Source organism: Catharus ustulatus, chromosome 2, assembly GCF_009819885.2.
Source record: "Catharus ustulatus isolate bCatUst1 chromosome 2, bCatUst1.pri.v2, whole genome shotgun sequence".
Classification (NCBI taxonomy): Eukaryota; Metazoa; Chordata; class Aves; order Passeriformes; family Turdidae; genus Catharus; species Catharus ustulatus.
The window spans coordinates 98,262,442-98,288,864 of record NC_046222.1 but is presented as its reverse complement, the minus strand read 5'-3'; the positions used below and the strand labels follow the sequence as shown (position 1 = coordinate 98,288,864).

The 26,423-nt window shown below is 41.9% G+C and overlaps 2 protein-coding genes across 3 annotated transcripts; one reads left to right on the top strand and one right to left on the bottom strand.

The window, feature by feature from the left end:
• Positions 1–3,237: 3,237 nt before the first annotated feature.
• On the top strand, positions 3,238–14,133 carry PROZ (protein Z, vitamin K dependent plasma glycoprotein). The gene is made up of 8 exons (XM_033052744.2): positions 3,238–3,304; positions 5,769–5,932; positions 7,308–7,332; positions 10,105–10,218; positions 11,454–11,585; positions 12,809–12,894; positions 12,974–13,097; positions 13,622–14,133. Exons 1-8 carry the CDS (start codon positions 3,238–3,240, stop codon positions 14,131–14,133), a joined length of 1,224 nt encoding a protein of 407 aa, XP_032908635.1.
• An 18-nt stretch (positions 14,134–14,151) lies between these two features.
• On the bottom strand, positions 14,152–26,038 carry PCID2 (PCI domain containing 2). Of its 2 annotated transcripts, XM_033052741.2 has the most exons (14): positions 25,892–26,038; positions 24,474–24,563; positions 23,836–23,909; positions 23,105–23,170; positions 22,555–22,596; positions 22,008–22,062; positions 21,366–21,469; positions 20,641–20,716; positions 20,380–20,521; positions 19,250–19,350; positions 17,131–17,204; positions 16,847–16,972; positions 16,524–16,647; positions 14,152–15,583 (listed from the first exon to the last, which is right to left on the bottom strand). In XM_033052741.2, the coding sequence occupies exons 1-14, from the start codon at positions 25,925–25,927 to the stop codon at positions 15,491–15,493; spliced, it is 1,203 nt and encodes a 400-aa protein (XP_032908632.1). In that variant the 5' UTR covers positions 25,928–26,038; the 3' UTR covers positions 14,152–15,490. The 2 variants fall into 2 exon arrangements, with proteins under 2 accessions (XP_032908632.1, XP_032908633.1); XM_033052742.2 differs by lacking the exons at positions 22,555–22,596; positions 23,105–23,170.
• Between the last annotated feature and the right edge of the window lie 385 nt (positions 26,039–26,423).

The window sequence follows — 26,423 nt, the reverse complement described above, 5'->3', positions numbered from 1 at the left end:
TTGGTTAGAGGGGCCCTTCAAAGATCACCTTGTACAACACTGCCTGCCATGGGTAGGGACACCTTTTCACTAGACCAGACTGTTGAAAGCCCCATCCAGCCTGGCCTTGAATACTTCTGGGGATGGAGCAAATGTCAGAGGAGTTCCAAGGTGGTTTTTGTTTTCACCGCCAGGCCATCAGGATACTTGCACACCCTTGAAGGTAGGCTGACAGTTTTGTTGTGAGTGCAGCACCCAAAGGAGAAAACCAGAGCCCCCTAGGGTTATGTTCCTTCCCCTGTTTGCTCCTGCAAGGTTTCCTGCAGTCTGTAACAAAACCACAAAGAGAATGTTGATGTTCTTTGGAAAAAGTCACAAGTTCCTCCCGCATTTAGAAATGCTGATGAAGTTTGGATTTGGCAAGAAAAGCCTTTTTTTTTTTCCTGCAGGTGGTGAACAGACCTGTCTGATCTCATTCCAGGTGTCTAGCTGAAATCAGTACCCATTTTAACTGCACTAAGCAGCTCACTAGCTGAGGTACGCATTTCCAAAAAAGCATGTGATGGGTTGCTCAGGACAGCTGCCCTTGGCACATCATGGTGCAGCAGGGCTGATGGCCAACCCATAGCATGAGGTGGGTGGCACTGACATGTCCCCATCACTGCCCCATCACTGCCCCATCACTGCCCCATCACTGCCTGGGCAGCAGGTCTGTAAACCCACTTCCCCTGGATTGCTGCACTGGGAAAGGAACAACTTCCTGTGAACCAGTTTCTAAAGCAGGACTAACTCCCCCAGCTACTCCATCCTGAGGAGCTGCTGTCTGACACTGCCTGCAGGCTCCATCCTGGAATGAGTAACCCTTCAAGAGGAAGACAAGCCCGAAGCAGGGCTGCAGGAAATAGGGTGCAGGACTCCACAATGAAACACATTGCCACATGCTCGCTGTTGTAATTAAAGGAAGGGAAAAAGAAATCCCAGTAACTCTTTGTAAAGAAACACATGAGGAAAGGACTGCCCTTTTAAACCCCTCTGTTTATGAAGTTTTCCATAGTAATATGAAAGTTAAAATGTAAACCTATTGCATTGATGTCATCAGAGAAAAGGCAAAGTCAGTGCCATACGTACTGAGTGCACTGTGTCCCATTCCCAAGGACATAGCTGCTCAGTCCAGGGATATCTTTTGTAAAAAATATCCCAAAGTCAGAGGAAAAAGAACCATGTAAACTAAGATATTGTAAGACTACAGCATCTGAAGCTTTCTGTTATTAATATGAAACCATTTTGAATGACAAACTTAAACCTACAAGAGTTCTTTGGTTGGCATAGGTTTTAGGTTTGTGAAATGTAAACAGTTTCTTTAAAAAATAAAAATCTGCAGATCTACATTTTTATGCTGGGTTCTGCAAAGTCCTGTGCTGACATCAAGTGGTGACATAGTTTTCATGCCAAAGGGAGCCAGACTGGCTGTGCTGTGTATGCATGGGATGATATTCATTATCACACGGAAGTAAAGGCAGGTAGCCCCAGGCCACAGGGGGACTACGGCAGCAGCCTCACTGGCAGGTGCTCCCATGGGATAGACAGCCAGAGGAGCATGGAAAAGCAACACAGCCACTGCCATGCAAGGCAAGGGGAGTGATGTGAGCCTCCACAGTGACTCCTGGGCACAGGAGGAGCTGTCTGAGCCCCCAGCACACACCAAATGTGACCACTGGCACCAGCTCTCCCTTCCCTAGCCAAGAAAGCTCTGGCTGGGAGAGGTGCCATGGGGCTTGGTGGCCTCAGGGGATGAGAAGAGCATGGAGAGAGCTCATTTACCAAGGAAAGCTGGTCACACAGTTAACCAGAGGATGGAAGGCTGTCTTAGTTCTACAGAAATGTCAAGAAGGGCAAAACAAATATGCAAGGTCATGAACTGGTTGTGAATAAAATTAAGCTTGGTATTAGAAGGGTTTTAACTGCAAATGAACTCCTGGAACAACAACCCAGTGGAAACTGCAGGAAAACCCTCCCACAATGGAATTTCAAAGTGCAGGTTGATTATTTGCTGCAGGTATTGGGGCCCATGTTGTGAGCTGTAACATCAGCCCTGGGTTGGTAGGGACTGGCCTTGGTGAGGGCTGTGGTTTGTTCCCCTCATTGGTCTCAATAGTCACTGAAGCTTGTTTTCAAAGGTGCAACTGCTGGGAAGTGAAGTTTTATTTGTGGATCTGCCCATGGATGTTCAGGTCAATCATACTTTGTTAAAAGAATTGCACACTCCAATAATAGATGTGGATTTATGATATGAAAACACAGAAAGGTCTCAGTAACTCAGATTAAATAAAACCCACTCTTCCTCTCACTGCTTGTTGCTCTGAGTGTAGAAATGGTTTCCTGCTCTTCCCAGGAGCCAGCCTTTTCTGGGAGCCCTGCAGCAACACTGCCATTGCATGCCAATGGGTTTATCCTTCCTCTTGTCCAGGGCTGGGAAGCAGGGTCATCCTGTCCACAAGGTGGATAGCTCAGCAGCCCAGGTAGTGTTTCTGTGCTCTCCATACCTACACCTCCTTTCACTGACTCCATCTGTCTCTATGTGACTGGAATCCTGATGTCAGGAAAAGTTTTCCATGTTCTCCTTCATGGCTGCGCATTACAAACCTAAGACTGGAAAAGAAAAATGCCATGTCCATTCAGATGCATCCCTAGGGGGAAAATCATGTTTGTGGGCTTGGCTACTCCAAAAGCTGGTGGGATTTGCCCATTGCAGCTATGCCTTGGTAAATGTTTAGTGTTAGTAAAGTACAAAAAAAAAGTTAGTAAAGTACAAAAAAAAAAGTTAGTGAATGTACAAAAGGGCCACGTCATGTAGTTGGTCCCTGAGGTCAATGCCCAGCCTGTGCTGTGAAATGTTCAAAGAAATGTTCGTGCTGTTCATCTCCACCCATGCTGTGTTACGGGAAGTGAAGGCTGGGCACGGGAGGAACATCCAAATCTCAGAGGAGCTCTCAGTGGCACTGGCAAAGGGCCCCACAGTCAAGCAGGGTGCGGAGAGAAGGGGCACTACTGAGCTGGGCGTTGATTTTTTCAGTTTTGGTTTTGGATTGTTTTTTTGGTTTTTTTCCTCCATGTGTTGACATTGCAGACAGGATTTGCCCTTAGAGGTTTTGTTTTCTTACGAGCAGCTGGACTTTAAACTTCAACATCTCTCCTGTAGCCATTTCCCACAAGAGCTGCAGGAATGCAGGCAGGCACCATTAGGCTCAGAGGGTAACAATGGCAAGGTGCTCTTGGATAATATTCTTCCTTCTCTCTGCCCTTTTCCTTCAGACTGAGCAGGCAGGTATGGCTTTTGTTTTGTTACATCTTTAATTCTGATTTGTGCTGCTGCTTTTCTAAAAACGCCAGTAATTTTGTACCTTGTATAACATTTAATTTGTAGCACAGAGTGAAATCAATGAAAACAGTCCATTCCTTATTTTCTCTAGTTTTCTGCTGTTTATTTCATGCAGCTAAGTGAAAACTGCTGTAGGTTAATGGGGCAATGTAGTTTTTGAAGTACCATCATTTATGCCAGGGTAGTATTTTGTCAATCCTTACAATTTTTAGAGTGTCCCAGATAGTAAAAAGAATTTTGTTTTATATTTCTAGTTGCTACTGAAGTAAAGAGGAGAGTCCTATGAAAGAGGCAAATATACATGTTTGTTATAGTTTGAAGAAATTTATGGCTCTGTATTAATCCTCCATGGTTTGTCAAAAATAAGGAGGAGCCAGGCAAGGAAGAAAAAGATGGTGATCTCCTAAGAAAGTCAAAACACCCTGCAGCAGAAGTTCACAACCAGCTGTGCTGGATGTGGCAGAACCACCGCACAGCACAAACATGTGCTGGGGGTCAGATAACATATAAAATGCAGAACAGAGTAATGAAGCTTTTCCTTTTTAATATCATGTGCAAGTCAGATGCTTATGGGATATCCTTCAAAAAGATAACTAAGTATCTGTACACAGTTTCAGAATAATTTTGCTATTGCTCTTACTTTTTCCAGTTCTGTGATTATTGATTACTTCCATCAGCAGTGTTGGGTCCCCAAACACTGTACAAAAGAGGAAACAACTCTGAATATTCCCTTCCCCAAAACATTTACAGTGATTTCACGATTATAAGCCACATAATTTTGACTAAAATTTTGGTCTGAACCTGGAAGTGCGACTTATAATCAGGTGCGGCCAATATATGGACAAAGAACAAAAAGTTGCTGTTTTAGTTTGGAGGACAGGTGTCTGCTGAGAAAGGCAGGAACTTCTCTTTGAAATGGAGAATGTAAACCCCCTCCCTCCAAATTATTATAATTTTGAAATCAAGGGGCTTTCAGGCAAAAATATGGAAATTAGGAATAACAGTTCTTTTCTAGGGAAATTAAAATTGAAATACAGTACTACAAAGAAACAAACTCCAAACCCTGACAAAGTCAGAGTACAACCTGACACCCCATCAGGCAGGGCGTTGGTAGCAGTCCCATTAAATGGTGGCTGCATCCTCCTGCAGTGACAGATGTGATTCAGTTGGAGCAGTGCTCCTGCAGAAGGTACAGTTTCCCTCCGGAGGTCCAGTGGTGATGTGGAGAAATCCGGTTTTCCTCTGGAGTCCAGTGGAGAAAGGGGTTTCCTTAGTGTCCCAAAATCTCTGCTTTTATCTTGGCGAGAAATGTTGGGCTCTTCCCCCTGGCTGGAGCAACTTCCAATGGGATGCAGTAATTTTATCAGTCCCACAGTGGGACTCAATGGGCCATTAGCAGAAAATGACTCGCTGGAGGAAGGATGGGGTGTGAAAAGATAAAGAACAATGCCCTGCCTGGTTTCAATGCATGGGCCATTAGCAGAATATCTCCCACAGAGATAAGGATCACTGCCCCCACCCTCAACAGATGGTGATAGAATAGATACCTTTTATCACACTCTGTATTGTAACCCAAGACAGTTGCCAACACCCGGACATGCGGCTTGTAATCAGGTGCGGCTTATAATCGTGAAATTACGGTACTTTCCAAGCAGAGAAGACCTGACAAACATGTGCTGACACACACAGTCACACATTGCTTCGTGTGGAAGACAAGGCTCCAGCTGCCCAGCTGGCAGGCAGTTTTTGATGAAGGTATCATTTGCAAAGATGAGTTTTACGATCTGTTGACCCTTGTGTCTCTGGTGTCTCGTTCTCTTTGCTCAAATCTGAAAAATTACAGTATCTTCCACATAAACAGTGGTATGGGATATAGCCCTCTTAACTGTGAGCATTGATGAGGGGTAGTTTTTATTTACTCTACTTAAGAGAGAATTGATTGAGAACTCAGCCATGTCCTTCTCAGTAAAAAAAACCAAACAGACATTGCCATGAACTAAGACTGAAGAGCATCAGTTTGGATCCACCATCATAACTTAATATAACTAATACCCACTTCTACCAATGCATCTGAAATGCAGTCTCATAAAACAGCCTCTGCCTTTTATAATAACGTTTTCCCCTCTTCGCTGACTATGCCACCACACTCTGCTCTGTATGTCTCATGCAGTAAAATAATGTGCCAGGAAGGGCTTCAAATTCCCCCTGCTTGGGAGCAAGTCAGGCATTCCCCAGAAGGAAAAAGTCACAACTCCTCCGCTGAATTTGGGCTAAGACTGTAGAGCTCTCAGAGTATGTATGCCTTATGTGGCTGAAGCCTCAAATTTATTTATCTTAAAAAAGAAAGTAAAAGTATATAAAGAAATTAATCTAAGTACTTATGTTAGTGTTTTGTCATACAATGTTCCAGTATTTATATCAGCTGATGATGCAAACAGTGTTATCAAGAGACAGAGACGTGCCGGTACCCTACTTCTGGAAGAGGTCCTTCAAGGCAGTTTGGAAAGAGAATGCCTAGAAGAGAGATGTACACATGAAGAAGCAAGAGAAGTATTTGAAAATGATGAAATGCTCGTAAGTATTTTGTTTCCCTGAATGCACAATAAAAACTGCTGCCATGATGCTTTACTTACAAACACAAGACTGCTTCATTTGTTTGGATTTCTCTCCTTGTGAAATCTTTGCATCTGCCATCTCAGTGGGTAGCAAGCAGGTGTCTTCCATGGAAAAAATGGAAATGAGGAGGTCAGCTCTGATATTTTTCAAGTCCTCTCCTGAAAATGACATGCGATGCTCCTTACATTAGTAAATCACATGGATGTTGTCCCATCCTGACCACACACAGAAATACAGCTTCAGCATCCCTGTGGGACCAGGAGGGGCAAAGGGGTGTTGGTCAGCAGAAGAGCACCTGGAGGGCAGCACAAAGGAACTCCAGCCACTCCAGCCAGTAAATTGGCTTCACCAGGACCTAACTCAAACACCTCTGTGCAAATGCATGTAGCACAGGGAATAAATGAGAGGAGTCAGAGCTGTCTGGGGCACGGGAACAGGTTGTCCAGAGAAGCTGTGGATTGGATACCCCATCCCTGGAAGTGTTCAAGGCCAGGTTGGATGGGCCTTTGAGCAACCTGGTCTAATGGAATGTGTCCCTGCTCAAAACAGGAGATTGGAACTAGGTTATTTTTAAGGTCCCTTCCAATCCAAACCATTCTGTGATTTTATGATTGGGACAGAGGGCATCAATGCACCAGCAAGTAGTGGGACCTACAGAACCTATGGAAAGAGGCTCACTTGGTGAGTAGCTGCAAAGTCCTTTACACCAGGGGCCCTCTGGACATATACAGATGGATGCTGGGCTCTTCAATGGGAATATGGATGGAGTTTTGCTTGCAGGGAGAGCAAACAGCTCTGGGGCTGCCCATGGGCAGCCACGGTGCTTTGGGGAAGGGAGGGGTGGGCAGAGGCATCCCCTGGGGAAAAACAGCTGCAGGATGAGCTGCTGTTCCCAGGCATGTGCAGGGCACACGGTGGTGGTGAACAGCAGTGGTGCCCAGCTCTGCTCTGTGCTGGCTGCTCTGCCTCCAGCTGCACCTGCTGGGGCCAGGTGGGATGGGACAGGATGGGGTCACATCCTGGGCTGCTGCACGCCAGGGGAACAGTAGCCAGGAAGCTGCATTGCTAAAGGATCCAGCTGTTCGTCTCTGGCCTGACAAGTGTTTATTTTCCTATATAGCTTCTTAAGAAACAATAAAGTAAGCAGCAGGCAAAGCTACTCCCTTCCCATGCATATTTTGCTAACAGGGCAGAAATTATAGTTGTGCAACTTTGTAAACATTAAACCATTGAATATATTCTCTCATAACATGTTTTTGGTTTAGCAAAATATTTATGACATATTACATTACTTGAGAATTAAAATCTAATTTATTTTTTTTTTTTTACCCAGAAAATGTTTTGGGATATCTACTATGGTAAGCTGGCCTCTTGATTTCTCTCCTTCATAGTGCTGTCACATTATGAACATTATGATTCAGTTCTACTACTGGTTTTCTAAGAGTTTATTCTATGAGAAACAATCAGTCCCTATTTGCCATGTCTGTAGTAAAGCAGAAGGAAAATTCTTGATGTGAAATTATTTTTTAAAAAGTAATATACAGAAAAAAAAACATCAAAGTTGAACAAACAATAAAAGTAGAAGGTGAGTAAAGGTTATAGTAAACAGACTACTTCTTTTCCTAAATCTGAAGTAGCCTGGGACATGTGAAAGTATGTTTTGCTGATATAACAGAGCAGCACTGTTTTACCAGCAGAATCTCCCAAATACTGAATTAGCACTTAAACCTGAACAAGATAAATAGATATTAAAAGCTGCTGAGCTGTCTACAAACTGTACGCACTGGGATTGCATAATTCCCTGTCAGCTGCCAAGGTGAGAAGCAAATCTGTAGAAGTTGAGGACCTGGTGTAACTAAATGCCACCTGGACAAGAAGCCTGTGGCACCAGCTTATGGTGACTATGTGCTATTCCCTCCCTTTTTTCTGTGTGCTTCATCCCAAGTTTTTCTCTTGTTTGTAACTTAGCTATTATTAATTTCTAATGCTAGGTTTAAAGAGTGGATAAGAAGGTGGCAAAACCAACAGTCAGTAATAATTTCTGCACAAGCCACTAAATCAGAGTCCTGGGAACCATTGCATAGAAAAATCCCTTCAGTGCTATAAATGTTATGAAGAATGATGCTAAATATCTGACATTTTATTACTTCTGTGAGGGTGGAATAATTTCTAATTTGAGTCATTGGATATTTGTACTAAGCATGTCATGCAGGCTTCCTCTCTAGCCTAGGAAGAGAGAAGGGCAAGCTCAGAGTGGTCCCTGCAAACAAGCTTAGCCACAACCAGGACACATTATGACTCCAGCCTCAGGGGTGGCTTTCTTGCTGTAATTAAAAGCTATATGTTCTGTCTTCTTTCCAAAGAACATCAGTGTGTGTTTCCTTCTCTGTGATGTCTTCTCTAACATTTTGAAGAGTGTTGCCTTTGAAAAGTGGCTTCTTTCCTCCTCACTAAACAAACACATTTTTCCATTCTGTCTTCCAATTATCTCATTTTCTGAATCTCTAATATCCATGTGGTTTTCCCCTGCAAGTTCAGGGTGCAGTGGGTAAATCTGCATTGTGACTAAAAGAGGGCTGGGCAGAAAAGCTGAGCACCCACCTAACTTTTGGGTGACCATTAGTTCTGTTTTTTATTGCTCCACCTTTGTTCCTTCAAGTCAAAACTGATGCAGTGGCATCTTGCTGGATGTCTGCTGTCAGGGCACTTTGCCTGAGGTCACGCTTCTCCCAACCCTCTTTTATCAACAGTATAAACTTAGCCATTGACAATCACTCTTTAAACATCACTTTCCAAAAATTTTGTGCATGCCTTATGGCAGTCTGCTCACTTAAAGACAATGTTATTGGAGACATTTTTATTCTGTTATGTTCATTGATTCCCGCTAGGTCCCTTATCCTATAATATGATTAGATTTAAATGGTTTGAATTATTTGCTCTTGAAAAATGTGTTGCTTTTTACTTACCACCTTTTTTATATTGCTGGGTGCTTACAGTTTAATTGTTCCAGTAGGTTGCCAGTAACAGAAATCAGGTCAATCTCTATATCTCCTTGAATCTTCTCTTTCCTCCTTTAATAAAGCTAGGTGCTGGATTTATTTTCTTCCCAGCATAAATTTCAGAGGCTTGAATCCATCTAACTGCCTCAGGCTGCAAGGGTAACCCTTCCCTAGCTACAGCTCTTCAATTCTGCCTGCTCAGCTGTGTAGGTGAGATTCCCTGAATTCATCCAAAAACCTGGAGGCTACATTTGGCTGGGATGTGCTGATGGCATTTGACTGCAGATAGGTTGAAGGTGATTTCAGCCCATATTTTGTACACCTAACACTCAAAGATATGTGTGCCCATAGCCTAAGCAGATTGTGGGTTTTTTCCCAGTAGCTTTCACTTTTCCATCCCTGAAATCAACTAGGACAGCTTGCTGAACCTCTCTGACAAGGTGTCAGTTTTTAGAAAGGTTGGACAACATGTCTCAGGTGAGGCTCTTCTGGCGTGCTTACTGATAGCCTGTGTCTACAATAAGTAGCTGTTACTTGGAGCATGTTTTCAAACTGCTTAGGAGTCATTCCTGTGGGCAGCTTGAGGGCAAATTGGCAGCTCTGCCTGGTGCATTGCTCACAGTGAGGACACCCTCTCATTTCAATCTTCAGTTCATCAGAAAGAGTAAGCTTGCTAGTGTCTGAGCTGCTGCATGATAATTGTGCAGATATATAAAAGTTGTATTTCCTATTTTGATGTTGCTTGCTGTACACTTGCCCTACACTTTTGATGCCAGCTTTTTCTAACTAGTGCATATCAATCTAACATGGGAGACCTAAAACACCAGTCTTATACTACATTTGTAAAAAAGTAGGAACTGTAACGCAGTCCTTTTCCCTGAATCAGAGCATCCATCCTCCAGAAGGAGGCTCTGCCTCTGGGCAGCTCCCTGCCTCTCTGACAGGGGATGCAAGAGTGCCTCTGGAAGCAGATTTGAGCTAAAATGACTCCTGAGCAGCAGTTCAGTGACACTTAGCCCATTTCCTTCCAGACTGCTCTCACAACACTTCTCTGGTCGGCTTGTGCTGGGATGGGGGCTGTGTAATTTGAGGTCAGTGGTGGTGGTGACTTCTCCCTCTCCATTTCTTCAGGTGGCAGGAGGTGCTCCTCCAGCCCTTGCCAACACAACGGGGTGTGTGAGGACAGCATCCGTGGCTACACCTGCACCTGTGCCGAGGGCTATGAGGGAGAGAACTGTGCTTTTGGTAAGGCACTGCCCCCCTTCTGAGAATCCCCATCTCATCTTGTCACAGGGTGTCCCTGTGAAACCATGCACAGCTCTCCCAGGATGCCAGATACCACGGTTTTGGTTAAAACACACAGTTCTGGGCAGAGCAGGGGTGGCATCCTGAGGTTCCACAGTCTGTCCCTGTGCCCTGAGCCTGCCTTCTCCAAGGGTGCAGCAAAAGGGCTGCAACCAAAGCACTTCATGGGTACACCCCAAAGCCAGCCCTGCCACTGCCACCTGTGCTGCCTGGCTGCTGGTCCTGCTGTGCTCCAGGTGTGGCCTGAAGCACCAAGGCTTCCCAGCCACCCTGGTGACTCTGAGGCCACGCACACCCACAAGACAGTTCCTCAGGACAGAAGGAGTCCAGAAAACAAACCCCTTCCAGTAGAAGTAAAAAGTATTAAGTAAAACAGATGCTTTCTGACATGGGAAAACCCTGGGCCAGATATTACATTTTTGTATCTGCCAGGTTCTGCTTTCCAGCCCTTACATCAGTATTTCTGCCGGTTCAGAGGTCCCCTGGGGTGGGAGACGCCCTGGCTGCAGCAAGGCAGGGTCATTTTCTGTATAAGGGGTGTGACTGTGACCAGCTTCTGGGGGAGCAAAGAAGGTGACACAGCTTGGACCAGTGTTTGGGAGCTAGATCATCTCAGGATGAGCCTTAGGCAGCCATGTTACACAAGATTTTTTGCTACCTATGAGCTAGATCACATAGCTGTTGCATTGTGCTGAAGATTTAAGTATTTGCTCAGCTATGGAAAGTTGAGCATGTTTCAAAGTTCATACTACCTTTCTTTTTTTCTTATCTTTGGTGGCTGATAACTTAAACAAGTGTGCAGAACGAGAGCTAGGGATTTGATCTTCTTCAAAACCAGAACCCTTAGCTGCCTTCTTCCTCAAGCAATACTTGTCTTTATAACATGTGCAATGGCTCCCCTTGCTGCAGATACTTGGTGTTTTGTTTAAAAACCCATGGCACCCTTTCCCAGGACTCAGAGGTGCAGTGTCTGGGGCAGGGGGGAGCACAGTATGCAACGAGTCTGTGAATGCTGCAGAGACTCACTCAGGTCTGTCCAATTTCTGGTTAACAAGGGGAAAAAAATCTCAGTGGTAAATACAACCAAGCCCTACTTCCACACAAGTGAATAAAAACATAGAGGACTCAAGCCATGAAAGAATACTCCATGTTTCTCCTCTGCTTGTTCTGTTTAGCTAAAAATGAGTGTCACCACCAAGCAAAGGTAGGATGTGATCACTTCTGCTATCCAGGGAGTAATTCCTACCGCTGTTCCTGTGCTGATGGCTATGAGCTTGGGAAGGATGAAAAACAGTGCATCGCATTAGGTAGGTGTGAGCATGGAGCTACAGGGGGCACCTGCTCAGGGCTGGGGTGGGCAGGCCACCATCTAACCCCTGTGATCAGCCTGGTCGAGCCTAAAGCAGTATTATTAGGTAGAAAAGGAATCTAGGGACCACCACCCAAGACGCCAAAGTAACAGTAAAAGAAGGGCTATTTGACCAGAGCATTTAAATATCAATCGCAGAGAGGACTTGCACCACCCTACATATCGCTCACTAGCCCAGGTTTTCCACTCCTGTGCTTGGTAAAGAGTAATTCTGCTGAACACCTGTTTGCTTGGGAATGAGATTCAGCTGATTCCCATCAGGTGACCAATGGTCTGATAAATTAAGAGAAGCATTTGCTGCCATATTAATTAACTTGAAACAATAAGCCTTTTTATTTCTTCAGTCTCATATTAGGTATCTCCTTCAATTTCCTTTCATCCCCTTACAAAGGTCTACTAAGAACACAGAAGTATTCTTAGACCTGTGTCTGTTACTAGCACAAGTAGGACAGCCAAACTGGAGTTCACACTTTTGGTGGTGAAAGACTGATGTCCACACTCAGTGCACACTTCAGGTGGGCTTTAATCAAACCGGCTTGGTTCACTCTTGTGGACTAAGCACCAGTCAGCTGTGAGAGCATGTCATGTGTGCACCTGGAAGGTGTCCTGTGGTTTAGGTTCACCTGAACAGAATCCAGTGTGTGTGACCTAAACCAAGTGGAGGTGTGACAAATGCAGATAACCAGGTGATACAATCAAAAAAGCACGTGTGTTGTTTGAACCAGATGAGAAAGACATGCATGGCCCTAGTGACAGCTGTTACAAGGAAAACCTAGGATTCCCCTTGTCCAGACAGTGACTTGTCCAGACTGGGCCACAGGTATCAGGTATTTGACACAATTTGAATACAGGACACAAAGATGAAAGAGCAAGCTGTGCCAATGGTTGGCTGTCATTTCATTAGTGACAGGCACAGTGAGACCTGGTCACTACACACCTAATACAGTGACCCAAAATGTTCAGCCCATTGATAAACTATTACGACTACAATTGCCAAACAAATTACTCCAGTTTTCACCAGCTGAGGAATTGTCATTCTCCTTTTCCTTTGTGCAAAAGCAGAACCCCAGTCTAGGTGGAACAGTAAGGCATTTGTGGGTATTAGCTATCTTGAAATGATACAGCATGAAGTTTTGATTTTTTTCTTTTTTCATTCGTTAGATGCATGTGCATGTGGCAGACTTCAAGACAGTGATAACCTTATAAGTGAAACCAGGAAGAAAAGTGATGAGCGATTTCCTTGGCAGGTATTCCTAGCAATTCATGAAACCCACCACTTACCCTCACATGGATAGTGCTATCTATTGTCTCTTTGCATTTTCTTAGGCACTGCTGCTGAACTCAGAAGGGAAAGGCTTCTGTGGAGGAGTGTTGCTAAAAAGTAACTTCGTGTTGACCACAGCAGAGTGTGCCCTTCTGCACAGCCACTTTCAGATCAGAGTCGGTGCTGGTAGGTGATCCAACACATTTTTTCTTGCAGCACATTTCAGTGTTGACAAGCTAAATTTTAAGAAAGCTAACTAAACTTCTTGCTGCATAAAAATATTGTTAAAGGAAGCAAATATGCTGTCATTTCATTTAAGCACCTCAGCCAAGTATCTGAGCTAGAACTCAGCTACCCCACATTCCCCTTACAAGGCAAGCAGAGACGACTGCCTCTTGAGCATTAAGTTCAGACCTGAGCACCCAGAGATCAGCTAAACATGGTGGATTTACTGGCGGCTTTAGCTTCATGCCAAAATTCAAGTCAGTGCTGGGTATTTATCCTTTCTGCTGAAATTATTTGTGCTCCTACAAGCATTAAAAAGCTGCCGGTGTATTATTCCTCTTTTCCCTTTACTGCAGGGATTTTGAGAAGAGTGCCTTTAGCTCCTCTGCTGCACGTGTTTCTCAGCACAAGCAGGCAGCTTGCATGCAGCTTTCAGGGCTTGGATAAACTATTGCTAAGAGCAGTGAAATGTCATTGCTCCACAGGGCCTAATGGAACAAGTGGCACCGGGAAGACAATGCAGGTTAGTGAGAAGCACATACACATCCGCTATGACGAAGACACTGGTGAGAACAACATTGCATTACTACAACTTCAGGAGCATGCCGAGTGTGACAACTACCACCTCCCTGTGTGCACCCCTGAGAGAGACTTTGCAGAACACGTCCTAATTCCCAAACTGGCTGGTACAGTCAGTGGCTGGAGAATGGAAGGTGATGAACTTCAAGGCGAAGAGCTGCAGGTTTCATACCTTCCTGCTGAGGACTGCAAACAAATACTCAACATCAGCCTCACCAACAGGCAGTTCTGCGGGCACCTCCAGGAGCCTGTGCACAAACGCCTGGCTGGAGGGAGCTTCCTGGTTACTGAGTACAAGGGCACGTGGTTTCTGACTGGAATCCTGGGATCCTGGCCCCTAGAAGACACTGACTGGGAAACACTGCTTTTCACCAACACTGCAAGGTATATGGTATGGGTTAAACAAAAAATAAAGTAAGACACAAACACAACCAACTCTCAAGCACCAATCATTGCAAGGAAACATATGGATGCAGCCAGTACCCCCCCATTTGACTCTACTACTATTTGCAGCAATGGAAGTTGCAACAATAACATGCGTTTAACTCCAGTTTATACAAAAAGCCTGTTTGTCTTTCCTTCTGCTGACACACAGTACTGTGAAAGTCATAATACAGTAAACCTAGTTATTGAACTAAAAACTGATTTAACTTTAAATTTCCTAGAACTGTTCGTCCTAAATCTCAAAACATGTTGAATATTTTTCTGTGATTTTAAATGTTGCTAGTATCCTGAGGTTTGATTCAGCAAATTCACATTCTTATTTCAGGATCCATACAAGTCAAACCTACAAAGACATGGGCAATGTTAAGCTTTTAAATGCCTATGCTGAGGTAGGACTTGACATTTTCATCATACTAAAAAATGCTTCCCCTCATAGGATGCAATCTATGTTTTCCCTTAGGAATGATGCCCATGTCAGTTATAGGGTAAAATCCAACTGTTAAAAGACAGAAAAAAATAAATGTTTTATTTATTTTATAAATAATTTTAAAACCCCAAAACTATGATCTCATCAGTCTGGACAAAGATATATTGTACCACCCACAAACAAACCAACCAACCCTCAGGGTAGTAACTCCTGAAATAATGGATCCAGTGGTAGTGTTCTCCCCAGAAGCAAAATAAAACAGAGTATGGATAAATCAGTAACACGAGTTTTTGTTCATCATAACAAAAATTAAACATAATAAGACCAGAATTTTAAAAAATCCCGAAGTGCACCTACCACATTTACTCAAACACATAAGTATTACTAACACAGTACAGTTTTTTGGTATCAAACACTTCTCTATTTTTTAGAGACAGTTTGAATAGAGTATTTAATACCAGCAAAATTATTGAGATTAAAAAAAAAAAAACTGAAACCATGTAAGAAAACATTACTTCCACTCTGAAGAATGGATTAACACAAGTAGCAAAGACTGATACTTCTTTCTGAAGAATAAACATGGAAATAGTAACATGAAGTACTTTATATAAGCTTTAAGTAGTTCGGAAGGAATTTGGAATGCTTTTGCTTTATTTCTTCACGAAATACTTTGAATGATCTAGAAAGCCTGTGGAAACTGCCATTTAGAAGTCAGCATTTCATTTCAATGCACTTTGTAACACTGGCAGCCTTGGCCATTCTGGGAAAGGAGCCACAAACAGTTGCTGGTATTTCAGTCCTGGACACGAACCAGGCCATTTTCAGTGTTCCTGGGGTCACTGGAAGCTGTTCCACTGGGCAAGCTGAGTATCTGAAGAGTACTTGCATGGCTAAGATGCAATACTCAACAACACACTGTTGACAGTGGAGGAAATGGGTTCTGCTTGCTGACCACAAGCTTCTGATGCTGATGGGATATGTAGCCTTTAATGTGACCCTGGCAGAAGGAGAAAAAGGCAGGGTTAGTACTTAGAGCTGGTAACACAATCCCTACAACCCAAGCAAACATCTACCAGCTAACCATAGCAAAACTGTGTATGCTTACTCAGCACTGCACTTAAATACCCATAAGAGTCCAGTTTATCCAAGTGGGTCACCTTGGAGAGTTAAGCAGAAACTTGGAGCCACTACCCTGCTAGTGTACTAAGGGTGCTGTCAGACCCTCTTGCCTACGGGTCTGCTTACACTGCCTTGAAGAGACAGAGCTCTACAGGAGTGTTTCTAAATTCACTCTTGTTCACTTTAAAATGAGGATTTTAATCAATTAGTATTCCATACCTGATAAACTAAACGACATAGTACTTCCTTTTCAGACATAGTGTTGTAACAGCAAAAGAAATCTCCCAGTGACCTAGACCACACTAAATAATGTTTTGGAAACAGAAGTGGTTCATTTTCTTGCTGACACTACAATGATACTTTACAACCTCTGATTTAATACAAATATTTAGATTTCAAGCTTTTATCCATTCATAAGCAGTTGAGATTTACTTACAGTAAAAGACAAAATGTGGAACAGAACCAAAGAAATCTGGCTCTATTTTTCTCTAATTTCAGAAGACTCCTACTTCAAATACAGAACAAATCTTTTTTATGCCACTTGAAGGGTATTTTTAAATTAATGTTTCTGCATATATAGAAATGTCAATATTAAATTTGTAATGTAAAATTCAACTTCAATTTTAACTGATTCCTGCAAAAAAGGCAGGAACTCAGGGCAAATGAAAACATTTCACTTTGTGCACAAGTCCCTCAAAAAAACCACAAGAAAACCTGGGATTACTGATGTGTGTTTTGTGATAAACTGTTATTGTCTATCTAATATTGTTCACTGTTGGAAGTCTGGAAGCACCAGACAACAAGTGGTCAGCACTTACCAAATATATAAGGTTAGCTAAAATACACTGGACTTCATCAATATCAACATCATCTACTTGCATGAACTTCAGAGCAATCAGAAAAGCATCTAGAGATAGCTGATGAGTTTTGAGTAATAAATATCTGAAAGAAACAACAGGAAAAATGTGTTATTAAGAAATAATCACATAAAAAATCTATTTCTTAGAAAAAAGGCCTTTCTACAATAAATTCACCTTAACAGGAAGTCAGCTCTCTCAGAGAGAACTAAGGAACATATACAGTCCTACCCCAGTACCAGCTGAAACCATATTAAATCCCTTTTGCAAAAAGTTACGCTTACACTTTCTTGAAGAGATTCCTGTATGTGATGATTTTCAGCTTCTCAAGGATAAGAAAGATTCCACATCGAATAAAGAAGGTCTCATGCTTTGTCAGAGCATCATTCAGTAGGAGAAGATTTCCTTCACTGCAAGAATAAAGAAATGAAAAAGTGAATAAGAAAGCAATGAGAAAAGAAACTATAACTTAGTAGGAATATGACTCCCCTGCCTTCCTCAATCACCCCAAAGAAACACTTCTTACTTAATACTTTTTGAACACAAAGCAGAAAAACAAGCATCATACCTCACAGACTTTGTTACTTCAGCAAACTGCATAAGGTCATACTTTTTTAAGAGCTGAACTGTTGGCATATGGCCCTGAAAAATAAATGGTGTCCAAGTTTCCCAGGGTAAAGTCAAATGCATTTAAATAGAATCTAATAAGCTATAAAATAAATGTTAAGAGAAAAAGAGGAATGCTTAACCACTTTTTTTTTTAATACACATTAAGTGAATAAAAGTATTTGTAAGACAATCCCCATGTCCATCTCAAACACCTCGTAGCACAACTCACAATAACTACTGATTTAGGGACAATTAATGTCAGGGAACTATCAAACTTATAGAATCAAGATCCTGTGACATGAGGCGTTGGCAGATTCAACTTTTATGTCACAGTTGTATAATCTATTCTACAAACAGAAGAACTGCAGGAATCCCAAGCATTTCCAAGGGAATACAAGCAGTGCTTCAGCCTTGTCAAGTGCTATCTCAGTCTGTAACAGATTTTTTTCTTCTCTATGCCTCTATGAAGATATAAAAATGCTCTCTCAAAAAACAAACACCACGACCATGCCCCCCCTCCAAAAAAATAAAAAAAGGGAGAGAAAGGTTAAATTTAATGAAACAAAATTAATTCTTATTGCTAGATCAGGTAAGACTGAACCATTTTACAGAATCAAAAGGAAACTTTGTCTTTTATCCTGCACAGCAAAGATCAGAATGCACATTGACTTGTTCAGACTTTAAATTTAGTTACATCATGCTATGCTGTTGCTAACTCCTTTCCTGGATGAAGATTAGCTGAGAGCAGAATTGAGCTGCAGGCTTACTGAGAGCTGTTAGGAACAAAAAAACAACACACAAGCTATTTTAGTAGTTTGAAGTTAGTGTTAATGTTTGGGCTGTGATTTTAAAAAAGCAACTGTAAATACAATGACCTTCATCTAGTTTCTCTAATGCCTCTTGTACACTAAAACTGCTTTAGAAAAGCCACAGTAATTTTAGGCACTAACAGACCCACCAGTTTAAGGCACCCAGTCAGGGCTGGGACAAAGCTTTTAGGAAGACTGTTAGTAAGTTTTCCTTTATCAACCCTACCACTGCTTGATCTGAAAACAACCACTAAGAAAGTCAACAAATAAAACAAGGAAAACAGAAGCCAGTTACCATACTCACTATAGTTCCCCTTTACCCAGCTGACACAGCAAGGGATTGGAAAGGGAGCATAGAAGGGAATAGTCGGGCAGGTCACAAACAGGTCAGGGGGAAGGTGGAAAATGGCAACTTAAGACAGGTGCTAACATTCTCCATGGGTAACTTTGGTAACAGGGCCAGAACAGGAAACTAAAATCTAGCTCCTCACCCCTCAGTTACAATGAATTAATACTCAGCATAATCCACGAATTCAGGGATACACAAATGTTAGCACAGCACACAGGAAAGGACAGGAACAAGAAAAAGATGTGCAATTCTTCTAATAGAAATATGAAACAATCAAATAGTTACAATGTTCACTGATTTTTTCTGAACCAAAATGCTCTGCCTCATGACCCTTCTGACATGCCTTGAATGGGAAAATGTACAAGGTACAAATAAAAAAGACAAAGGCTGTAACTGTGGCAAATCCCTCTAAACAGTCCTCAGCCATCTGTCTGTACATCCTTTTTTCTTCCAACAGATGAAAGAAGCAGACAAATTTATTCTAGTGAATCCACACCCTCCCTGGCTTTTGTGTGCAGTTGATCAGCAGATAGGCACTCTGCTACAAGACAGAAGTTAGTTACACTGTTGAGTGTTTCTCCAAAGAACTCAAATACACCTTGATTAAAGTAGTAAGATCAGCCTGCACCTTTAGAAGGGGTAGGAAAAGGGTAGGGGGAAAGGAGGGCCAGGTTGGTTTTGTTTGGGGGTGGGATTTTTTTGTTTGGCTGTATTATTCTCCCCCCATCTCCTTTCCTGTGTTGCTATAAATGACAACTCAATGCTTCTTGCCCTCACATAACAAGGTGTGCATGCACTGGCTCTTACAGGAGTAAAATAGCCTCTGAATTTGACTAAGGGAAAGCCAAGAAAATACTGAGCATCAGTTTTACAATCTGCATGTGTACTCCCCCCTATTTAGGAAAGTAATATCTACTCACCAACAACATTTTCACTGGCAGCAGGTAGATCAAAATCATTCTTTTGTTCTTCTGGCTTGATCGGTGACAGTGCTCAAAGGCAAATGACAGATACTCTTCAGCTGCAAACAGGAGTAACATGAATCAACCACAAAAATGGATTAAAGCTGTAACCCAAATTCTGTGCTCAATGTCCATCTCTAACCTGAACACATAACATTTGAAATTGAACAAAAAAGAATCGCACCACTCAAAACACATCAAGACAAATTGGAGATTCACACAAAATACAAAGTATTACCAGAAAGGTAAGTTCTCCTTCAGAAAGTCAAAGAAAACTTGTCAAGATCATGATGTCACACATTGCAGTTACAAGTTAATATCGGAATTTTCAGTAATGTTTTTGTGCTCCTATTACAGAAGCAGAGAATCTCAAGAAATGCTGATAGCACACTCTATTTCCTAAATTCTTAGGAAATTAGGTTCTTCAAGAGATGAAAGCTGAATGCAACGCACACATCTCCTAAGCTGCAGAAACCTGCCAGTGAGACCACACAGCATAAAAGCATGAAAATCTCCCAGAAGCTTCCACTGACAGAGAAAAAAATTATAAGCCCGACAGGCAGAGCACATTGTTTGGAGTAACAGAGCCAGCTCTAGAACGGATGCTGGTCAAGGGCTTCAGTTAGTGATGAAGCTGTACACCTTAGCTCTAGAAGCATTTCTGTTAGTGAAATCCATTAGAAATCTAGGAAATACAGTTTGTAAATCTTCCAAAATCAATGGATTAAGAAACTAATTCTACACTACAGTGTGCTGCACATTTCCTATGTAGTACACACAAACTTGAAGAGTTGAGGGCTCCTCTGTGAAACTTTTACAAACCTGTTCTTTTGGATTCTCACACATTTTGTAATGCACACATACAATGCATAAGACTGCAGGGAGCTTCACTGACACAAATATTTTAAAGCAAGGCATATACTACAATTAGAAGTGTAATCTCATCTTGTTTCAAGTCAGCCTGTGGGCCTTGGACCTTTCAGCATGACTTTTCCTTTGATCAATGCAATTTTGAGTCTCACACACACTTCAGCATGATTTAATGCCAAGCAGAAAGAGTTTAAACGTGCCTTACTGGCACACAGTACCTTGCTTAAAGTCACTGTCAAACATGGCCTTGCGTCCAACATAGTATTTGTAGGTAACTCTCTGTGCCATACTATACTCATCCTTCAGATTTGAGCTGTCAATTGCTCTAATTAAGGGCTTACAGAGATGGAGCTTGTTGATCTGTCAAAAAAAAAATAGCACTTTAATCAGAGCGCAGATTGATGGTATCATATAAAAACAGGGTGGGTTTGACTTAGAATATGAAATACAAAACACAGCTTAGCAGACTTAAATCCTACCTTAAAATAAATTTTAAACAGCTGATTCACAAGAAACAGCATGCCCCACTTTTTCGAGTCTTCGATGCCTGCACGACTGTCAAAAGAAAAAGAAAAAAACCTGCTAGTACTGAATATTGTAAGAAAATAATGATTTTGTCCTCACAGTAAATTAATTCCATAGATATTCACTCCATAGCATTTTTAGGGTAGATATAGGTGTAGCTCTGCTATATATCTTCTCAACATAATGAAAAGATGTCATGCAGACTATCATTCATTTTCATCAGGGCCCTCACTCCAGTCTGCAGATAGCATACACAAGCACAGCAGTGCCTTATAACACTTGAGGTGAAATAGAGACCTGAAAAAAGCATTTTTTACACTTTGGAAATGTTAAAATTGCTAACACTGGAAACCAGAGCCACCCCTTCTCCATCTAATTAATTCTAATTGAGCAAACTTCACAACTAACAGGGCACAGAAGCACTAATCCTCTTTCCTGAGAAACAAGGACATAATCAGTCCCTCCCAATACTTGCTAGGAATGCTAAACCTGAAGTGAGGGCTCTCCCTCTGTAGTTAAAAGCCAAAAGAGAACAGACTATAAATGAGAACAGACAAGCCTAAGAAGTGTTCATTCTAAGATCCATATATGGTCTAAGTAAGTGGGAAAATCTAAAGCAAAGTTCATTAAGTGCTTAGTAATTTACTAGTGCAAGTTCAAGAGAGGCTCTTTCACTTACGTATCACTGGCACAGACTCGAAAGCAGCTCATCAGCAGTTCTGCTGCTTTTTCCAACATGTCACCAACTTTGCTTTTCCCTTTCTTCACAAGCTGTTGATCTGCCTAGCATCACACAGCAAGAAACAACATGCAATTCTACATTGTGGTTCACTGGGTTACAAAGTTAAGTTATTTAATACAGCATTCTATAAAGTATTATAGCAAGAGATCTGTCGTGGCTGCTGTCTCCCAAATCTAAAATGCAAACAAGCTCACAAAACAAAAGAAAACACTCAGGGAGGCTCCTCTTCAGATCTGGTGAAGGGTTAGACCAGCTTGGTTGTCTGTGATACCTCTAATTTCCACCAAATCCCAGGGATAACACAGAAATAGTGACTGATGTCACACAATACTCAATAAAGAAAACATTTATCTGTTCATCAGTTCTAAGCAATTGCTGGGAGTTGCATTCAGGTGGACAGACTGAGCAACTTCATTTTTCAATAGAACTGGATGAATTTAGTGTGTCAACAAAATCCTAAACAATGAGTTAAAGAGAACTGAGCAAAATTAGACTGTGTAATAAACTCTATAAAAATATTTCTATTGTGGAAATACCAAACAGATAAAAGTAATGAGGCTGTTAATAACATCTACTTACATTATTAGCAAAAATTCGAAGGTCAAGGGCTACAGAATACATAATAGGTAAGGCCCTGGAAAAGAAAATTATAGTATACTTAAGTAAGTGCAAATCAAGCAGTAAGTAAGACATAAGAAGCAAGCAATTTATATTTTTTGTTAGTTGGTCATACAATTAGAATAGTATATATTAATCTTTAAATGAAGAAGGATGCATTTCTTAAAAGGACAGTTCTTCAAAATCTCAGGATTTCAGAAATCCTACACTACAATAATTATTTCTAGTCTTTTTTACTGTGGCTTTAATAAAATTCCACTTCTCTTTGAACAAATCCCTCATGTATTTACACATGGACCATTCTATGTAATTAAGCTCAGCTGTTTAATTTTCACACCTTGGACTTGAAAACTCAACCAGGTAACAAAGCCAATTAGGCTTGATTTTAATTTTTGATTTTAGGCTTGGGGATAAATAAAACTATAGGTATAATTTTAGTTTGACTACAGTGGTATTATACTAGGAAAAAATGAGTCTTTTTTCTTGTAGCTTTCTACTATGTACTCACCAATTTTCTTCTTTATGTGCCTGAAATGCTCGCAGGAAAGATGTATTGTATTTAGGAAAATTTGAAATGCCATGAAATAAAGCACAGATTTGAGAAACAGCTGTTCAGCAGTACCACACATGACTTCATGAAAGACTAGAAATCAAACCACCATCAAGAAGTTGAGGAGCTGAGTTGCAGTATGGAAGAACGTGAGCACAGCCATGCACTCCTTTGAGTGGCAGCAGCAGTAAGAAACACTGGCCAGAGATAAGACAGAAGCTTTTTAATCTTTATCTTCTCTAAACAAGGACAAACTGTAAGGTATTATAATGATTTGAGACTCTCCTATATTCTGGAGAAATTAATATTCTGTTTTGGAGCCAAGTGAAAAATTCCTTCTTAGCCCTATAGAAAGCTGGAAGAAGAACGTATCTGCTTAGAAACAGAAACAACTGAAGTGTATTGGGAAGCAGACCACATTCTGTTAGATTTTTAGAAACCATGAAGAGAACTTATTCTGCAAGAAGTTAATCTGAAAACAATATGCAAGATTTACGGAAAAGGATATTGGACAATAACTGTTTGGCATTTGTATGCTTCCACAAAGTCATGGTTGGCAACAGCATAAGTACACCTGTCAAAGAAAAGATGCATCAGTGCATCAGAAAATATACATAAATGAAATATTTTGTGTCCTACCAGGCATGAAGTTTTACAGCCTATTTAAGGCACTAAGAAATCTGACTAAAAGCATTCTTAAAAAAACTAGCACAAGTATTTTAATAAAGCACTAAGCTTGATAATTGTAGAAAACAGATCCTTGAGATGAATAGGTATTTGCTATATATAAGCTAATGCTTATTGAAACTGTCACCAATATTAAATTTTAAAAATGCAAGATGGTTGAAAGAGACTAGATGCAGAAAATTATTAAGTAAAAGCCTTACAGAATTACTTAGATACTAAGCTCTCTTAAGAGTACCTTCATGATTAAAATTCCCTTTTAAAAATATTTATTTCCCTTACTTATTTCACTCTAAATTCTTGCACAGCTAGTAAGCAGAGCAAGGGAAACAGCAAGCACTGACACCAAAGCTGTGCCAACGGCTAGAGAGCAAACTTTATGGAGAGCAGAAAGAAAGTCTTTATTTCCTGCAATTCTAGCATTATTTATAAGAGTAATATATACCAAATCTTCAGGTGTAAGCCCTTTAAAATAGGCAAGTAAACTTAAGGATATCCTTCCCCATACCTGCTGTACACCTCACAACTGACTTTACATTCTGGGCCCATCTTTACCTTAAGTGGGCTGCAAACATTTCATCATATGGCGATTCCAAAACTTGTTGACACTTCTCCTCTGGAGATGGAAGCTAAGTGTAGAATAAATCAATAAACATTAAAGGAACATCCAATGCACCAGAAACAGAACATCATATGCATATTTTGTCATGGCACTTCTCACAGATTTGCTAGGATTGGGAAGGACCTCTGAAGATCATCTTGTATGTACCTACCAGAACTTCAAATTATATCAACAATCATAACCAGAGTAATGAATTTCTAGTGTGCATTCTGTCTTCAGATCCTGAACAGAGCCAGCCTTTAACAAAAGCACCCAAAACACACAAACACCAGGCCCTTACTACCCACTGCTTTTTCCTCTCTAGTGCCTTCCACTGTGCTATGCTAATAACTAATGCAGACCTGGTCAGAAAGGACATCTGTACCTATGCACATAGCAATTCAAAGTGGAACACAATGAGTCAGCCAGAACACAAAAATTATATATAGTATCCTTGTAAGAAGAAAAGGGAAGCAAATCTACAAGGGGATCCTAACTCAGCCTGTGAAACAGATTTCTGAGGTTTCTCTACAATGAAAAGGAACCCACATATAGAGCTAGGAAAACTGAAAGTAAAACAAAAGGTCCTCACCTGTAGTCTTGGGTTTGCAACATGTGGATGTTTAAATGATACTAATTCTGCACAAAACGTACCATCTCTGGTCTCAATGGCTTCTTGTACCTACCAAAGTAAACAGTCCCATTACAGAATAAAATCCAGCAACAGGTACACAATGTATTTACACAATATGAAAGCCACCTAGTTACCACTGTTCATACAGACTAATATCAAATCAAGTGGGAGTTTTTAAAGGTTTAAAACTGAATAATTTTTTATTTCCAATACACCTGTTGTTTAAAAAAAACCCACAATGATGGTCTCTGTACCTTCTCAAAATTCCAATTGGTCTTATAGGCATCAAATACAGATGCAAAGGCACAATCTTTGAGAAATGCTTTAAAACAAAGACAGGCAGATTTAACATGTAAATATCATTCCAAAGGCAATGTCTGATATTAGACTGATATTCTATCTATATCAAATACTTTTAAAACCTGCTAAGACCGTAAATGCCATATTCTGTGGAAGAATCGTTTAATTCTGCTTCCTGCTAAAGATAACTCCTTGTAAAAAATAATCTGCTTGGACAGGTTATTATGACATCAAGATGGAAATTTATTCAGTAATGGAAGTAGTTTTAGGTACTACTTCTTAAGAGCTCCCTTCCCATTGCTTGTGCTTTGTCATATTTTTGTGTCCCAAAATGAAAAAAAAGTCTTTTTGATGTATGGAAAGCTCATACCAAATGGGAAAAAAACCCATAGACCAAAACAGCAACAAAAGAGGGAAAATCAACTGTTGACATTCTTTCAGAAATCTGTGTTAGTTTTTATTTCAGGGAAAAGAAGATACAATTTTATGTTTGCTACACAGTGTTTCATATTGAACATTCAATGGAGTGTCAACTGAACAAGATGTGGACTTTTCAGAGCTGTCGTGGGACATCTCGGATGCTCCATTTTTGGAGACTAAAACCCAAACAACTGCTTTGGTTTTGTGCCTCAACCAATGCCAGATGAAGTCAGATGAGAACACGATGGTCCACAGAGCCATGCAGAGTGTACACACAGAAAGCTCCGTGCAGCTGGAACCCTGCGGATCCGCTCCTGCCTCTCCATCCCCCAGGCAGACGCGTGTCCGCACTCTGTGCCCCGCACCGCGGCATTCCTCAATTCCCTGAGCTGCACCTGCTCCTGGACACCCACAGCCCTCCACGGCGGTTCGTACTAATGAATTACCGCAGAAACCTCCACGCTTTGCAGGCATTCCAGGTGTACATCCTTGGTACTCAGCGTGTGCAAGAAATACATTGCCCCACCACATCACTTATCCTACAGTGACTGATTGCTTAACCAAGGCAGAATATTCACAGCAATGAAAAACACACCCGCATACTCAAACAGGGCCCACAGACAAATTTAAAAATATTAATAAAAAACCTTGCTTACTTGCTGCAAGTACTGATTTATGGTGATGTGCGCCATGGAAGGGTGAGCTGATGAGGCGGGAGCCGCACGCCGGAGCGCCCCGCGAGCCCCGGAACTGCCGGAACTGCCCCCGCGCTTCCGGATCCCGGCGCGCCCCAGGGCGGCGGAACGGCCCCGGCGGTCACGTGACGGCCCCCACGGCCGCTGCCCCGCCCACCTCGGGTCTGGGGCGTGGCTTCGCTGGGGCAGCCAATGGGAGGGAGCGGCGGGCGGGGCATGGGGAGCGCGTCAGCGGGGAACCGCGTGCGCCGGGGCGCGCCGCGCGCTCGTGGCTGGCGGTGCGCTGGGACCGTCGTAGCTGTCACTGTCACTCCCGCTACACCTTGTGCCCTCGGCTTGTACGGGAGGCGGGTGGTGACCTGCCGGTGGCAGGATACCCCCGTTACTTCCCCGAGAGAGCGCTGGAAGTTCGCCTTCCCTCTCTCCTCGCTAGCTGCACTGCCCGCGGGAGCGCTGGAGAGGGGTCTCGGTGAACTTGGGTCGAAAAAGTTGA